Source organism: Hetaerina americana, unplaced genomic scaffold, assembly GCF_022747635.1.
Source record: "Hetaerina americana unplaced genomic scaffold, ioHetAmer1.1.p SCAF_10, whole genome shotgun sequence".
Taxonomy (NCBI): Eukaryota; Metazoa; Arthropoda; class Insecta; order Odonata; family Calopterygidae; genus Hetaerina; species Hetaerina americana.
The window spans coordinates 55,524,401-55,543,421 of record NW_027286070.1 but is presented as its reverse complement, the minus strand read 5'-3'; the positions used below and the strand labels follow the sequence as shown (position 1 = coordinate 55,543,421).

The window sequence follows — 19,021 nt, the reverse complement described above, 5'->3', positions numbered from 1 at the left end:
ACACCATGTATTCATATCAACTTGCTCCTGGAAATATATAATAAAAGGAAAAAAGTTGGTGTTCTTTCGGCCATTCACGTGCATTCACTCGCTTGAAAATTCAATTCAAATACTCGTAATTACCTTTCCACTGCAATTTATAAATCCACTGGCATATAAAGGTGACATCGGTGGCGGATTCTTGAAGCAGAGATGTAATTAGAATATTCCTTTGGTTTTCCTCAGTTTTTCTGCATATTTTTTTCCGTGGGAAACATCAGTAGTTTTAACCAATATGGAAGGGATTTGGGAATCTACTCGCCGCTTTCTCCGGGCCGCGAAAGTATCACGAAAAGGTCCACCGGACGAAAAATGCTTCCATGGACCCGAAAAATCTCCCTTGGCCAACATCATAAAGAAAATGTGGTCCTAACTTCTGTCAAAATGTTTACCCATCACCAAAACTACAGAAGTCAGGTTATACAAGTTTTTACCCTTCATTCCTCCAGAGTTACTATTTCCATTTAACCCTTCAATGAATTACGTTAAAATGAAATCGAGTGCCTTTCCAAGGAGAGAAATTTTAAAAGAGAGCGAAGAGGTATTTTCAGCGTCACATTGAGGTGATGCTGAACATATCGAGTACATAGATTCGCACCTCGTCCAATTTCAATCAATGTACGTTAGATAAGGTAAAGTATATAATGATTAAGTTGGGAATGGCAAATAACGAAGTGTATTCAATCGGTAAGGCGGATAAGATAGGTGTAAGATTTTTCTTGTAATGATTATTTTCCTAATAGTAGCAATGGAAACAGTTGCACTTCCAATCCTAAAAAACCAAATGACTGTATTTCTTCTCTACATCCCGCAATGCTCGCAGCTCATTACATTTAGCAAAAGAAGGATGAATCCCGCTGATAGCCCCCATATCTAAAACATTGGAGAAAATGAGTGAAAATCAAAGGAAGAAATTTGAGAATTGACTAAGCTTATCGTATTTTCCGATAAGATTATTCCTTATTATATTAAACGTTCCCTTTGTGATGTTTTCCCTAGATCCCTAATTTGGCATTTTCTTGCTGTACAGCATGTGAAAGGTTTTGAAGGACTTGAATATTGACAGCTTTTAAGTTGCTGCTATCACGTATTTTTCGCGGAAAAAGGAGTCCTTGTAATGCTATAGTTGAGGAATCAATATATCTTATTTTATATTAGTGAGCCGATGGGCGGATATAAATAGCACTAATAATGAATGATTGATTCAACTTCAGGAATGAACCGAACATTTTTCTAATTCTCCTTTAACTTAAATCAAGGGTTGTATAATTTCCTAAGGAAAGCCAATGTTCTTATTAACACTCATAGCAATCAGTGATCGGGTAAAAGCTTTGATGATATAGTATTTTCCTTTGAAGTTTAAATTGCCGCAGTACGTACGAATGTTTTTTGTGATGTGTTCATGTTTGGTTGCTCATGGAGAATGAAAACGAAAAATTTAGCATCATAAAACAGTATTTATGCCCGCGACAGGATGTAGACCCGAGATCTTTGCAATGATCATGGAGAAAGCAATCTCAGACCAAGACGGCGGCATATTATTCATGGCACTATTAGTTCTTTTGACAGCTTATGACAACAGGATGGTGAAGGTTAAAGCTGCAATCGCTATTAAAGTCAATGGAGATGATGACAAAATAAGTGAAAGGAATTACTGGCAAAAAGTATGTTTTTTGCTTACTAGGATTTTTATGGATAATAACCATCTAAGCCTCTTTTACGTAAGTAGCTCTCCTCAGCCGGCAACGAACTCGAAGGTGAACTAAGGTTGCGAGTTTGCCTCTGACATCGATTATTTATTATGTCGCATATGCAAGCGATTATCAAGTGCTAAATGGACGCTTCGTTAAGTGCTCATGGTAAGAGATTGAGTAAACTTTCAATGGAATTCTTATTAGAGGTTATTTTACAAAGTTTCTGTTATAAGTCAGTTTCTTAGTTGTTGAAAGTGATTTCATTTGGATGGATGGCAATGAGCCGACTTCGTGGGTGGATGTGGCCGACGATTAGTAACTTAAATATGATGCTCTTCAGGAAACCTGGGAACCCATGGAAGGGGGAATAAAAGAATGGGCTTAATAAAACGGTTAGGTGAGGAGGTTGAGGAAAGGAAAAAAAGGCCATCTGCCCTCTTTCCAGTTGAGGATTCGCACGAAGTTTACCGCAAACTGTAGCATTCCGACTGTAAATCACAAATCTTAGAAACGAGGAAATTCAGACGTAACTGATTTATGTTTGCCTAAAAATTGCTTAGGGGCGGATTAAACTGTGACTGCATTTCTTTTGTGGAAATTTCTGGAAATGTTTTTAAAACGTCACTCGTGAAAATGTGGAATACAATATTTCCCAGACCATCTTAAAGATAATTTTGAAACAGTTTACTTTTAAGAAGATAATTTTGATGCGGATTATCTAAGTTAACTGTCCTGATCGCTTTCCAAGGACATGACTCCGCATTCCCTGACCTATGGAAGCTACGGCACGAGATAATCTGAAGCCTTTCAGTGAACACTAAATATTTAACATAAGTTTATGCTTCGCACAAACCTCGCTTGTGGTTTAATCGTTACAAGAGTTGGCTGGAGTTGGTGTACATCCCTGACCTCATATCTCTGCGGTGGGTTGTGGCTCTTTCGCTCCAGCTTCATAATTACGGCTCCAGTTTCAATATTACGGCTCCGGTTCCAGCATTACGGATTCATCCGCCTGGGGTAGAAAAAATTATAATTAATCATTATGAGACCAAAGAAGAAATATACGCGTGTTGTCTCTGGTTCTCACTCTACTTCCAGTAAGTAAGTAAGGTAAGAACCGCTTTAAGTTAAGAACCTTTCAATTGAAAGTAAAGGTTGTGACTCTAGGCTCTATTCCGCACCCTTGCCGTTCGTCAGCTTGTTGAAGAGAAAATTAACGGGTTATTAGGTCGAAATTAAAACCACAGGTTACTGTCTTCTTTTTAATTTAGGTTGAGAAGTTAAAAGGAGTTTTAAGTGTGCTTTTGCCTGCGTTAATCCGAGCCCATCAGTTATGTTCGTTTAGGACTCTTGATCAGTATGGAACTAGTTTTAATGTGTTGCTCCCCGTTATCTGGCGGAAGTGATTATCTCTTTAAAGTCCTTGGGCGGGCAGACGAGAGTGACCTTTCCACCTCAAGTATTATGCTTGGTCGTCCAGACGTACATATGTACATATTTAGTGCAGAAGAGTGAGCAAGTTCGCGGGATACTTATAAGCAGAGGCGACAGTAGAGTTAGGTAAGGTTGACCCGTGGTAAAAAAATGTTTTTGAGAATATCATACATTGACAAGGCATGTAGACTAGATCAATGAAATTGTTTGGCTTACGTAGTGGCAGTTAACCTGAAAAACATGGAATAAAGCTGGAATAATTTTATGATAAAGATAAAAGCATTGCAGTTGATGTAGTTTAATCCATGACAAAGTTTTACGCGTATTCATTATTTTGTGAAAGTCAAGGCATGTGTACCTGTATGTCATTTTGCCGTATTGATATTGATTATGATGGTTTCTGTGATTCTAAAGAAATTTCTTGAACTCAGTGGACAATACGGAAAAAATGTAGTTATGTAGTTTCATAAAATTTTTATTGCTCTCAGCAGAAAAAAAATGTATTTCATTTTCGTATTTCAATTTAAAATCAGCATTTGATGCCACTGGGCCACCAAAGGGCTACGGGGACACAAAGTATAATGATATGATAGATCATTGTTCAATCAAAGAAAATCTGATTTTTTGAATTATCCAGTCTATTTAAAAGTGATAATAACATTCTTCCAAATGGAAAAAAAAACGTTTGGTTTGGACTGAAATTCGGTATAAAATTAGGACAGTCCTGCCATCCTCCCGCCGAGACGCATTTCTCCCATTTTGCACCCCACCCCAGGCGATGTTTATTTTTCTCTCGCAACCACGTAGTGTCGGACGATTCACTCGTTCACTCTCCTTTTACATATCTTAAATAGTACTAGAGAGTAAAGCAATGTTTCTCAACGTTTAATTTGTCACTGGCGAGTTCTTAAGTTTTTTGTGTACTCCTAGTTCCTTTACATTCGTTAGAGATGTACTCGTATCTCATTAATGCTTAAAAAGAAACGTCATAATGAATCATCAGATGAAAATAGTTCAATCATAGGTAAATTTTCCTCTAATTTTCCCCTAAAATCATTATTAGTCGTTTGGAGCTTAATTTTTTAGCCTTCATTTTCCCTTTTTTTATGTATCTTAACTCATTCGTTGCTTGCACGGAAGCTGCCCTGAGCACATTCGAAGCCACTGAGTTCTAATGCCATTTCTTTTCCCTACTTTCCTCTCGACTCTTCCTCCTTCCTTCGCTGAATCTATTTTTGTCTGTGAATACATTTCGTCTTATCTGTCAGCGTGCTTCTTTACTGGGGCATAGTACTCAGAAGCTTGTTTGTTATTCTACTGGAGCTTGCCTTGCTCCGACCATTTTCAGCAGCTTTTAAAAACTGGATTGGACTCTAAGCATGCGCCTTTTTCGTTTTTATATGATTTATTTGTGAAAGAAGAGGAAATGGAGAGGAACATCACCATATTTTATACCCAATCAGGATCCAATTCTATCACTTAATTAGCATTAGGGTAGCATTTCCTTGCTTCTCCTAACAAAACAACATACAACGACACTGCAATAAGCCCCTCTTCAATCCTGTATACTTCCTTCTCCCTTCATTCAGTCCAACATGCCTATCCTATTCTAATCTTCCTCGTTTGCCCGTTCCCCTCAATCACTGTCTTCGACATATCATTGCCGCATTAATGTATTCGCAAACATTAAATAGTTTCGCCTCTTAAGCAGTTTGGTGCCTTCTTACGTTATTGGAGAAATAAAGGTATTCATGTCACGTGAGGTCTAATGGCGAAATCAAAAATCGTATTCAGTCTGCAAGATATTATATTCTCTAAAATAAATGTAATATGCCGCTTTTGCAGAAATATTGGTCTGTATTATTCCATTGTGTAAAGAAGAAACAACAAAAATACAACCCTCTGCGTGCACTGATTGACTTAATGTTAAATAATTTCTATCTGGTGTTTCAATGTCCATCTTCTTTAACATAGGTGAAGAGCGAGTTTTTGCGGTCAGTAATTATATTCCATTAGTTTACTTTTTTTTAGGAACTCGACGGTCGTTGCTTCAGTTCTAATAATGTCATGGAATTTCTTCGTGTTTATTTGGCTATAATGTGTGTGTCGCGTTTTTGTTGATTCATTTTTTAGTCACTTTGAGTATCATTTTACTTTCCTCAAATTTTGATATTCTGTATAAGATCACTAACAACCTTTTGACTGTGTACGAAATGAATACCGGAATATATTTTATCTCCACACACTCCACAGTTAATCACTCGTCGTTCTCGATGCATATCCTTCCCCTCGATTTGTCTATCTATTGCTTTCAATTTTTGCCTTCTCCTCTCCCACCTTTGATAACATGAGTATAGCTCTAAATTTATGCTCTGAGCTTTGTCGCGTATAAATTATATTAGCGACTTTAAAAGCTTGGGGCAACCTTCGAAACAAGTTGATAATTTCTTTATGTCCATCTCCATGATTTCATATCAGTGGCACCGAATGACCGGAATACATAGTGTGGCCACCCGTCCAACTACACTCCATTTAACAAAGTAAATCTTATCGAGCATCGACTTTTTACTAACGAGAAAAGACAATGCCAGACTCGCTCGGCTCAGTGAAACGTGTTTCTCTTCTCTTAAATAGCAACAGCCGATCAACTACTTTCCGCTTTTAAGAAAGGATATTGATTTCTCGTGTACAAGTGTATATAAATTTCTTAGGTATGTATATAAATATGAACATAGCTGTACTATTTGTTTGTAATTTTCTGGAAATATTTAAGATCTTAAAAATCGATAACTTTTTTTTCACTCACAGGTGGCAGGACGTGTTTCACTCAGAAGCATGATTTCAATTTATTCCTTCTATGAGGAGCGGTAATTAAACATGCACTTTTATGTAGCTATTACATCATTTACAAACGTTTCTCATGATTTATGCTGACAACTGAGCGGACGTTTCGTATATTACACACATCTGCTGCTAATTTAGGCAGTCTCGGATTATTTATTTAAAAGTTTACTTTAAAAGTGCATATTTTTTTCGGAAAATTGCTGCTGCGAAATTCGATGATATCGAATTATTTCCTTAAGAGTTAACTGTAAAAGTTGAATAGTTTGTTTTTTCGAATTAAGTGTTCGTTATGATTGGCAAAATAACATCGCATTTGTCCAAAGCTGAAAAACTGCGCGGCCACTGACGACACCTTGATGAAGAAACTGCCAAAGTAAATTGGAAAAGAATACGAATTAAAAACATTTATATATATATATATATATGTATGTATATATGTGTGTATATATATATATATATATATATATATATGTATATGTGTATATATATATATATATATATATATATATATATATATATATATATATATATATATATATATATATATATATATATACTACCTTGATCAAAAATTTCCCGGAATTTATTCAGAAAATTAAAAATACAAGTTTATTCATCTAAATCTATATTGTCCCCTTCAAAGTAATCCCCATCGACTGCAACACACTTATGCCAGCGCTTGATCCAATCCTCGAAACATTTTTTATATTCGGTTTTCGGTATGTCCATCAGTGCTTCCTGCGATTTTTCCATTACTTCCTCTCGGCTGCTAAAACGCGTTCCCCGTAATGGTTTTTTAACTCGATTGAACAGAAAGAAGTCACAGGGAGCCAAATCAGGTGAATTCGGTGGCTGTTGGATGGTATTTGTTGCATTTTTCGTCAAAAAATTACGAATAATGATAGCACTGTGCGACGGTGCGTTATCATGGTGCAAAATCCACGAGTTTTCTGCCCACATTTCTGGTCTCTTTCGGCGAATTGCTTCACGCAAACGTCTCATAACGCCCAAATAATACTCTTTGTTTACTGTCTGGCCTTCTGGCAAAAATTCATGATGCACTACACCGTTGTAATCCATGAAAACCGTCAGCATTGCCTTCTTTTTTGACTGAAAACGACGTGGTTTTTTTGGTCTCGGCTCATTTGGTGAACGCCATTCACTTGCCTGATGTCTGGATTGCGTGTCGTACTCATAAACCCACGTCTCGTCTCCAGTAATGATCCTTTTGATGAATGTGGGATCGGATTCAGCCTCGCAAATCATGTCTTTTGCGACGTCAACACGGTCTCTTTTTTGCATGAAATTGAGGTCTTTTGGCACCAACTTTGCTGCTACACGACGGAAACCCAAATCATTAACCACAATGTCTTGGGCGGATCCATAGGCAATGTTCAAGTCCTCCGCTATTTCTCTGATGGTTAATTTGCGGTTATTGACCAACAACTTTTCTTTTACTTTATCAATTTTTTCACCCGACTTTCGATGTCGATGGTCTGCCACTGCGTTCATCATCTTCGATTGACTCACGACCACTTCTGAACCGCTCGTGCCACTGGTAAACGACCGTTTTTTTTAGAGAATCGTTGCCGAAACACTTTTCCAACATTTCCAACGTCCGTGCGCCACTAAATCCGTTTTTTACGCAAAATTTAATACAAGTTCGTTGTTGCAAATTTAAATCCATTTCTGAAATTGTAAAAAATCGCCAACACACACAGAGATAGATGTACTCTTGGCTACGTAACTTTTGCAAATGTCAAGTTATGACACTAAGATTTAAAGGGAATATCAACAACAGATGTACCAATTTAACAAAAAAAAACAGAACTCAAATCGGAACGATGGGAGCGCCACACGGTGGTTATTCCGGGAACTTTTTGATCAAGGTAGTATATATACATGTATATATATATATATATATATATATATATATATATATACATGTATATATATCACTCACGCGTTATTTCTTGATCATTTCGACGGAGTTCAGCTCCGTCTTCATCGGAAGATATAGAAGTAATGATTTTACTTCTATATAAATACATCTAAATATATAATAAATAAATAAATATCTATGTATCTATATAAATATATAGAAGTAATGGCATTACTTCTATATTTTCCGATGAAGACGGAGCTGAACCTAGTCGAAATGATCAAGAAATAACGTGTGAGTGATCTTTTTATGTGTACTTATATTGCTTGTTACTGTCAAAGTTTGATATTCAACACTTCCGTGTTACTTCGACGAAATTATAAATTAAGAAGGACGTAAAACAGAGGGGGTATCTAGGATTGAGGGGATTGACATTAAATGGAGTATAATGGAGACCTGCTGTAAACTAATCCTAGGATTGAAATACTGATGGTGATATCTATAATTACATATTTCTAGTGCACTTTCCACCGAGCCTCGTGTTTATTGTTAGGGCCAGTCTGATATATAGTATTAGGTCCTGAGTACCTGGTTGCTATTAAGTCCCATGGCACGGCGGAAAAACGTCTGTAATCCAGATCCTGCTGGTCAAATTTGATTTTAAAAAATAAAGTGGGTTGTTAAGTGGGTTATTTAATTCCATATATTGTTTAAGCATTCATTAACACTATAGATGCAACAAATAATTATTGTAAAAGGTGAAATTATTGTTTTCAAATAATGGTTGATTGTACATCCTCAAAAGGTACTGAATTTGAATGTTAGATAATTAAGAGAAAGCTAGAGAAGCTGAAAATCGATACGTAAAGAATTTCAGTATATAGCGAAAGTCGTGATATTTTTTGAGGCAGTTTTATTATCTCACAAATCTAAGGGAAACGTGTTAACAGAAATTTTTTTGAATTATACATGCTAAAAACAAATTTATCGAGGATTTACAAGCGTAAAAAGTGTAATTTTCAAGGAAAATCTGAATATTTTTGCGCAGATACATATATTTTCTTTTTGCACCCTCATAGAGTTACAAGGTGTTTACACCCTCAGCGTGTAATTTTCGTCATTGTAGAAGATCTTGTTTGTCGTATAGTAAAATGTAATATTTGCAGCTGTTTTCGTTATCACCTGTTAATGATATCGCATGATATTACAGTATCAGTGTGATGTGCAGCATATGCAAAAAGCTTTTAAAATGTTGCGCCTTGAACATTTTCTTCGTGTATCCACATGTGAATTGCCCTGGTCCTGATCGAATAATTTGAACATCTTTCTACGAAGAATGCACTCCAGGTCATTCAAAGTATTTACCCTGAGAATAAAAATGTTTCCTCCATTGCCGGTATTAGGTTCCATTTATTAAAAAAATCTTTAAAAGTTGGAGAGTATTATTTTCAAAGGTATTCGCAACGGTCTGCTCAGCAATCTCTGTACTCGCTCAGATTCATAAACTTATGAATTATTTGAAAAATATCACCAAAACGCCAAATTAGTCTGGTGGGTTCACCCCCCAGTCACGCACCTTTGCGGCACTTTGCGGGGTACTAGAAAATGGAGAAAAATGAAAATGAAAAATCATTTTCGTAGAGAGCATAAATTGAAAAATGACAGGATATGCAAAAAGTCGACGGACAGTGTTACTATCTTTTTATCAGGCATTTCACATCAACGCGAAATCGTCCTTAAATTTCTTTTCTTGCTTCCACTTGTCCTATCGACTTTTTTAATGAACCGTGTTTTTTTAAAAACTAACAATGTAAGTTTTTTAAGGTTAAAGGCATTGTCGCTTAATACATGCATACAAATGAAGTAACCATTAAATTAGAATGGTAATGATAGATTCTTCGCCGAAATATATTGCATTTTCTTCATTGTTTTCACCGTTGCACTGCTAAAGAACAATGATGTTTGGTTAATAATTACCCCGAATACTCTTGTCAATTACCATATTCTTGGTGAGTTTTTGTTCTCTCTAAAACTTTAATTTTGCGCCGAAATATTCCAATTGGCTGGCTAATTTGGCTAACAGTAGTAATTAGCTGAGGAACAAGTGGAATTGATAAAGAGCCTTCATCTTTTTTGCACACACGTTTTTCTAAAGCGTCTTAGCATTCCCGTTTACTGCAGGATTTATGTCGGAAATAAACTGTGATTTTTAAATGCATTATGGATGCATGCAAATGAGTTCTTTATGTTGTACAAGTATGCGTTCATTGTTATATCCGTAGAATTTTGTTTGGTTTTCTCAAACTTCCGTTCTTTCTTTTTTTTTCATCGCCTACGCAATTGCTCCCGCCTTGTCTTTCACCTATCCCCTTAACCTCGTTTTAATAAATAGGCCTTCATTTACAGCTACATAATGCCCCGCAATCCGCCGCAAGGGCGTGTGGCGGGGGAAGTTAGGTCACCACCCGTAAAAGGGAACAAAACCGCATGCAAAATCAACATATCTACGCAAACCTGGACCCATAGTAGCGTATACATTCATACAAAAAGCCTTCCAACCCTCACACATGCAAATACCACATAAAACATTAACGAGGCCTTCGGCCTCGTTTTAAATCCTTGTCAAAGCTCTATAATTAATACAGACTGTTAAATTATAGTATTTTCGAGCGCGGTAAAATTGATACTAGTCACCAAATTTCTACGACACATATCCTTTGCAGTCCATGAAATACAGGTATATGTCTTAATGGAAGAAGTTTCTATTAAGGTTTCACATAGTTGCAGCGGTGTGTGAAGGCTTGTGGGGTATTATGTAGATGAAGTATGAAAGAGACTTATTGCATTGCCAGATGTCGGGTTGTGTTTTGTTAGGAGAGGCAAAGGAATTATATCTCGTTTTATAGGCTCTGTCCATCCAAAATCTACCTTAACCAATAGAATACCAATAATAATCATTGGTACTTTACTGGATATGAAATTTTCCTTGCACGTGAACGCTTAACATAATTATATTATCATTTTGTCCTGATGAGGTAATTGCATATTTATCAGCTGCCCCCGAAGTGTACCAAAACACTCGAAAATTTAAGTAACCTGATTTTTATGAAAATCTCTGCCTGGTCATTTTAGGAGTCCCTCGTTTCCAATATTAACTCAGTAGTAAACGTTTCGGCACGAATGACCAGTATTTAACGGTAATTGTAACACCTTTATGTCAAATTTAATAAATAACGTCATATTTACCATTTCCATTGAAAAAAATCCCAATACTGACGATGACAAAATAACAATGATCAACTTTTTATTTGGGAATAAAATATTCAAAGTTATTTTTATCCAATGTTATTGTTTACTAAAAGTGACGGCAAACTTTTTCCATTTTGTAGAAATAAACTTTTTCCTCTTCCTACTCCACCAACTGCATTTTATTCACCGTTATTCATCGCAAAAACCATGCATTTAATTGGAATGTTTTTGCCAGGTGAAGATTTACAGAGCTCCTGTGACAATGAACACACGACCGTAAGCATAATTATCAGACGAAATAAGCACAATTACTAGTGATAGTGCGGTCTTGAGACGGTAACGTTCGACGTTACTAGTTTGGCCCTAATAGTCTTGGGTGCCTTAAGTACAGACTTCGTTAAAAGAAACTGTGTTGATGAGTGCCGGACCCCTTGCCTCTCCTGTTACGTATGTGATGTGAGCTGCTGTATGTATCACAGATATTTTTATTTCAACGTTTTGGCCCTTTGCGTAGTGTATTCTCTTTCTCCGGAAGAACTTCTCCCACCCTAGTTCCTTTCCTTACTTCTGTCGCGTCCTTTCTGCACCCCACTGCAGCGTTTCAATTCCTAGTCTCTAATTATCTTTTCTTTTGGGGTTATTCTTAGTTAATATCTTTAGCTGACCATCCGCGCTAACTACCCCCTCCTCCCTCTGTCCGTTTGGGTCTCTTGGTAATAGTTAATTTTTTATAATGCACTAATGCCTGAAGTATAACTTTCATCTTACTCATTCGTTCTCAGTGCCGGATAGATTGGCTCGTAATTTTTAGCAAAATAAAAAAATGGGACTTAAATGGTTTCAGGGAATTTGAGAAAAGGTCCACTGGTGTCATGTCATCCCTGAAGCGACGTGAGGTCAGAACATCCTGGGATCTTGTTTCTATTAGCTACAAGTCGACTTACAAGTCATCTGAAAAGTAATTAATGTAGCATAGAACTTTTAAATTCGGATGTGAATTGTAGACAGTTAACGAGTACTCATTTATTACTATACGCAGACTTCGTGTGCGCAAATAATAAGGAATTTTAGACTGTCTTTAGAGCTTTTAGAGTTGAGCCTCAAGTTATTGAACACCTCAGAACAATTAAAACTGATAGGTTAATGGATTGATGTCGGGTTGTATTAAAAGGTGAATAGAGTAGTTGGCTCTAGTAGTAGTCGATTGAGTAATGACATTTTTCTAGTTCTTCTATTCCCAGCATCTCTAATTTATTCATCCCTTCCTCAGAGTTTCTGATGTTTTCGGCCACCCGAAAGAATCACTATTTTTATCATGTCCTCATTGGTCCATATTTCCTTAAAAAATAAAAAAAGCGATATTTATAATTAAATGACTGAGCATATGAAAATTGAGCATTGCTAGCTATTGTGTGCGAACTGCCGAGTCGAACATTAAAGGAACAAAGACGCCCGCCCGTTTGGAAGTTATTGACAGAATGGGTAGCTGAAGTGTGACTTCACGATAGGGATTCTTGCGATTTTTCCTTATACACAAACCAAGTATTATATCACTTGTCGTCTATGCCTGTGAATTAATTGCAAATTTTCGTTGAGGGGTGCGCACAATGCGGCAACACACAAATCATTAAGTCCCAGGTTTATTATTACGGCTTAACGAAGCGAGTCCGTATGATGACGACACGAATGTTCGAGAAAGATGTTGGATACCCTCCCAGCATGGGAGAAGGGTAGGGTTCTGTTTCCTTTAATCCATGAAGTGGTGTATCAAAAACAAATGATTCTCGTGATGAGCGGATAAGCCTAAAAATAAACACTAAAATGATGATCGTATAACATATTCTCCCTATTGTCGATATCGTACCTCAGTCAAGTCAGGTCAAGTACTCAATCAAGTCACGGATCAAATTTTGAAATTAGGGCTTCATCACGACACTCGGGCTCTGCTAGATCTATTGATTAAAAAAAATGACATAAATAGCTCAGGTATTGTTGAGAATTCATTGAAGTCTGAAAATTGTTAGATGCGTGTGATTGGCGTGTATTCCCTAAGAGAGCGCATCATCTGCCTCATATTCTCCAAGCTGAATTCGTGACCACTTCTGAGAAAATTGAAATGATGGAAAAACATTTCCTCGTTTCCCAATGTATTTTATTTTTCTGCCTCTTAAACTGGAGGCGAAACTTGGTAGCACTTAATCGTCTTTTCGAAAGTGACGGGCTGATTGCGTCGCGAGGAGGATCCGCCCTTTAAGAAGCCACGTCACTGGCCGCTCAGTGGTAATTCCAGCACGTGAATTAAGTGCGATTTTCACAGGTTATTCACATCTCGAGTCAATGTCGCTATTTAATTGTTACAATATGCAAGCATTAAATGGTACTAATGTTTTCAGGGCTCAATATTGGAACTTTTAGTAAGCCATGGAACTTTTAGTTACATGTTAAAGTGAATGAAAAAAGTGAATTACTAAAAGAACCTAAAGGCCTGTGCTTCCCGCCCACTTGTCTGGCCGGCCAACCCAGGTCGTGGGTTCGATTCCCGCCCAGGTGAATTTTCCTCCACCTAGGGCTTAGGTGTATGTATTCGTCTTCAATGTGAAGACAAGGGGTTAGGTGGAAGGAAGGTGGTGGATTATGTATTGCATTCTCGCCCGATAAATAAATAAAGTGAATAAAAAATCACCGGCCTGTCGGGGTGGTGGCGGACTAAAGCAAGTTGTAAACGTTTTTCCTGTTGCCAAACCACATATCGAATTTCTTCCGCTTTTACTAAATAAGTTCATCCTCTCTCTCCCTATTGTTGGTATACTTGATCACTCCAATAAGCTAGCTGCAGAAATGTGCGTCACTTCTAGGTATTACCTGTATGTGAAAGATGTGGTATGATATACTAAATATTTAGGAGAAACATTCTCCACGTATGTAATTTGAATGAGGAACGGCATTAAAAAGGTTTTTCTGGGAAAATTAGTGCAGATGCTTCCATAATCGTACGGCCCCTGGGGATTTACATTTAATACAAAAAAATGTGTTATTAGAAGACTTATCATTCTCGTCTCTTTCGTTTGCACTCAGTATATTTTCTGATGATGACAGCCCGGTATAGTGGACTCTATCATTAGAATTTACACCCCTAATTTCTCTATAGCTTTATCTTATAGAGCGGCAAATATTTATGGGAACTCTTAAACATGTGAGATAATGCGATTATTTTCCCCTTGCTTCAAACATTAAACGGCAGCTTCAGTAGACGCAAGGGATAAATTTTGTGTTAGATATTTGATTTTGTCAATAGTTTCCTTATCTGTCAAGTTACTATTTATCGCTGTACTCGGTTTAAAATCTTTATCTGCTTGGAATGACTGTTCGTTCTTACTAGAATGAAGAAAAATGGTTAAAAAAAACTTTTCCTTGTCTCAGAAATAAATCGGTTCAGATAAAACTCTTCCTAACAGTACGTTGCGCAAAGAATCGCTTATGTCAGTGGCATTCAATTGTTAGAATTACCACATACATATTCTGACACATGCGTATTCAGCGTATATCCACTTAAGCTCGAGGCTATGAAATGGAAATGACATGACAATCATTAAACTCGTCCGCTGGTTTTAACCTATCGAGTGGGTTCATCGGAAATTTACTAGCAGTGAATAAGTGTTACTGTAGTTAAGCGCACAATTACTTTTAATTTGAATCAAACGTTTTGATTTATTATTCATCCCGTGTCATCTTTTATTTCAAAAGATCTCTGCTGTGCCACGAACTGTGTATTCATTGTACAATGCATATAAATAAGATTTCGGATCGTGTTTCAGCGTAGAAACATGTCTCACTTGACTCGTAATCTAATTTTAAAATCAAAGGTTGTACGTAATGTACGACTCAATAATCTCCCTCCCAGTCGCGATTTAATACCAATTTTTTATACTGTTCTCAGACATATTTGACGAGTTTTTTATTCCCTTTGCATTCCCCATCATTCTCTCTGCTGTTTTTTTATAAAATGCCGTTATTTCTCGGAACATCATTCAATAATATTGTTAAATTTTTGTTCTGATATTTGGAATGTAATTAATTTTATTTTAATTATTTGCTTAAGAATTTCACTAGAAATCAGCTATTCACCGACGGTGATTTTGCTGGGTTTTGTGTGAAAAATGTGCTGTAGTAACTGGCTATTGAATTTCTTGCGAAATCAATAGAATAAGGTTTTTATTTTTATTAGAAAAACTATTGAATTGATTTACCAGTTATTTACATAAAGCGACATAAGCTCAATGGAAATCCTAACGTTAGGACGTTGAATCTCTGCGGATGGCATAATTTAAGCAGTGGAAAGCCGGATTTAGAGAAACCTGTGGTGATTTTTCGACATACTGTTGTTTACAGCCTAGACGCTCATCTGAAAAGAAAACAATTTGCACTCCAGCGTCTGGCGGCGATGTTTCGTTGTATGATTCCGTGAGTTATGAATTGCGAAATGACCACCGTTACTGGGTAATTGCTTTGAGAGAGGTTATTGGTGAGTTTTGTATGAATAACACCAATAATCATGCTTTTGATAGGTACAGATACCTACGAAGAAAAGAAAAATGAAAAAGTTGCAATTCCAAATGTACTCTATTGTGGAATTGTTTTTTTATTGGTTTACGTAAAATGACGACGAAATTTTTATGCACTTCTGTGTAAAGAAGTTTTTCCTAGAAAATCAATGAATCCCTACAACGAAAAGCAAGCAGTTACATTCACCTCCCGCCCATCGACCAGACTTAATGATCTGAGTCTTTGGTTTAGTCGCCTATCTTCAGGGAGCAGGGATTTTACCAAAAGGGGGTAAATGTTATGCAAAGAAAATTCCTCGACAATTTTCGCAATTTATTAGCGTTTAAAATGTTCAGCATGGAGGTAAGTTTGACTTGGTGAATGATCCATGACCTGGTGATAATTCCATGTTAAAGTACTTTTATTTCATGTTAATTACATTTGATCGCATGCATTGACAGAGCAGTTGTTGAATGGTTGCAAGGAAATACTAATCATGAACCAAATGCAACCAAAAATTGAGGTGAATCCACATGATACAAGCAATATGCAAGGCATGCTGGATCAAAATTGTATTTTTAAAAGTTAGTTCCCTTTACAAGAATGTCATTTTATCTGTCTAAGTCACCGTGTTCTAAAGGATTACTTTGATAATCACCACTGGGGTATAATAGAGAATGTATGAATCTGATTTTTAACTTTAAACCCATAATTATCTTTTTTTAATAAGATGCAAATATTTATTTTGTTTAAGAATATAATGTCAGATAACTATTACTTAAATTTAATATGCTCTCTAGTTAAGCCAATTTGCTGGTAAGAATTAAGTTAATTTTAATGTTATTTAATCATCTATTAGGTTGTTCAGACTGCAAGAAGAGCCTTTGCAAGTGGCCGAACCAAGAGTGTAGACTTCAGAATCCATCAGCTTAAGAAACTTTTACAATTTTACAAGGAGCATACTAATGATATGATTGATGCTCTTGCCAAGGATCTGAGAAAAGTTAGTGCTGTTTTGTACATTATTGCGATCACAATTCTTTTGGCAGGTGATATGTAAAGCTAATTGAACTTTATCCGTTTCAGAGCAAGCAGGAGTCAATGGTTCTAGAGATAGATTATTTGATAAATGACTTGTTGGCAACTATAGATAGCGTCAAAGAATGGGCCAAGCCTGATAAGGTGAGGGAATCTTTTTTGTGAAGTTTTATTGAATAAGTTATTTCAGACCTTTATCCTTTATGTCATTCACATCCCATGCTGTTAACTTATTTTGAGTCATATTAATGAATTAGCAAAAGGCAACAATATTACAGCAGTTGGCTGTCTGCAATGATTATTTTTCTAAAGGTGTACATTCCATAGACATATTTGTAAGGAAAATTTCATTTATGATATTTGAATGAATATTTGTCTTAAGTGATTGTAATGAGGTGATTTCATGCATTAAACATGTCAGTACATATTTCAGTAAATTCTCTGTTCAATTTTGAGAGCAATTCACTTCTGCGTAGTTAATTTGCATTTGGAACTTAATCAAACATGTCTGTGCAGAATTTTAAAAATTAACATGTGAAAATGCAAATATAAACCTCAATCAATTGAGGTAAATTGGGGTAAATTGTTGTAAAGCAAATTGTCATTATTCTCCTTTAAATTTCCATTGAAAACAATGAATAAATTAAATTTGATTTTAATTTTCCAAGTATGCATTTGCATAATACAAATCTGTGATGAAGCTTGGTGGGAGTGCATATTTTTAAAAGCAGATAAATGATGCTTAATACCCAATGCATTGAGGTTGTTAATAATTCTGGTGATTCGGCAGTATCTATTAATTATGTTATTTTTTGGTACCAATCCTGACTTTTATTTTCTCCTTAATCAGTCACCATGACTTTTTTTTACTTCCCTCCTTACTCCCTCATCCAATATCATACAATTTTTTGTCAATTTATCAACTTTACTTTTTTGTGCTCACTTATTCTGTATGATTTTCTTTGATTTCCATTGTGCTGTCTTAAAACATTCATGTCTGTGCATGTAAGATGTGGTAAGGTCAACTATAACATTGATGCAATCTAAATGAATGTTTGCCAGTATGGCAAAACCATGAAAGTTAAATTAATAGTTTCTCATGATGTTGTATTTAGAGGGAAGCAGATGTTGCACACAGTGTGTATACCATTGATTTTGTTTGTGTAACAATAATTGTAAGTGCCGTGCAACATGTACATGAGGATGTATCATGTTTCTTAATGTGAGCCTATGTTTTATCTCCATCCAGGGCCCTGTGGTTTTGAATTTTGATTGTTTAAAGTATTTGCAAATTCATTTCTTTAAATTGCTCCATGGGTTTTATTAAAAAACATTATTTTTTTAAAAAGTTAAATTTAAAAATGTTGAGTACTTTTTCTCTATAAGGATTTATCTTCTTGCCATGCCTCTTCATTGAGTGAAACCTTCAATTTGCTTGATAGATTTACTAATATTTCAAATGAGCAGCTAATTTAAATTTAATTTTTATCAGCCCACTACCCTCCATCAAGCCTACCTCCAGCTCTTCCTGTACCTCTCTTAATTATTACTCTTTCTTATAACTTAGTTTCACTCCTCTCCCTATCATGATAGGTGCCTTTCAGTTTCCAACTCCTAATTGTACACTTAGGTTTTTTAGAGGATTTGATAATTTGAATATCTTTTTGGTATATTCCTATGTTATTTAATACTTTCATTGATGTGGCAATCCTTACTAATTGGGATGTTATTTTTATTGCTTTAGGATATCTATTAGTTGGTATGAATCTCTCTTTCTCAAATGAATTCTTATTCTTAAGATTCAATTTTCATATTTTTTGAGTATGTAGAGCATTCTACAACTACAATATCTTTGTAAAGATATTTTAATTGATCAGTTAATTTATTGATTAGTTGTGTATTAGTCTGAAAACAGTACTTCAGCTTTTATGTCGGACTTTGAACATTGATGTAAAAATTTGATAATTACATACACCCATGCCCTAGGTGGAGGAAAAACCACCTAGGTGGGCATTGAACCCTTGACTTCTGGGTTGGCAGATGAGGACATTACCCCGCCGCCATTGGGGCCGGCAAATGATTTATTTGAAGGGAATCTTCCATCTCACTTTGGCTGTTTTTATCTAAAATTTAAAAAAATACCTCAAAAATATTACATATATCCTAATATAAGCAAACTAGATATATTTACGTGATCATTCATTACAAAAATAAAAAATGGAAACCATTTTGAACAGCCTGGAGGGAAATATCCATTCCATAGCCATGTTATTATGTTATTTTCATCAGAGAGATTGGA

The 19,021-nt window shown here is 35.9% G+C and overlaps 1 protein-coding gene across 6 annotated transcripts in view; it reads left to right on the top strand.

Annotated features, from left to right (window-relative positions):
• The window catches only part of Aldh-III (Aldehyde dehydrogenase type III), a 90,665-nt gene that overhangs the window by 40,610 nt on the left and 31,034 nt on the right, over positions 1-19,021 (top strand). For all 6 annotated transcript variants that reach the window (XM_071598683.1, XM_071598681.1, XM_071598682.1 and 3 more), the window contains exons 3-4: positions 16,544-16,687; positions 16,771-16,866. In XM_071598683.1, the coding sequence (XP_071454784.1) occupies positions 16,544-16,687; positions 16,771-16,866 (240 nt within the window). The remainder of the gene's footprint in view (positions 1-16,543; positions 16,688-16,770; positions 16,867-19,021) is intronic.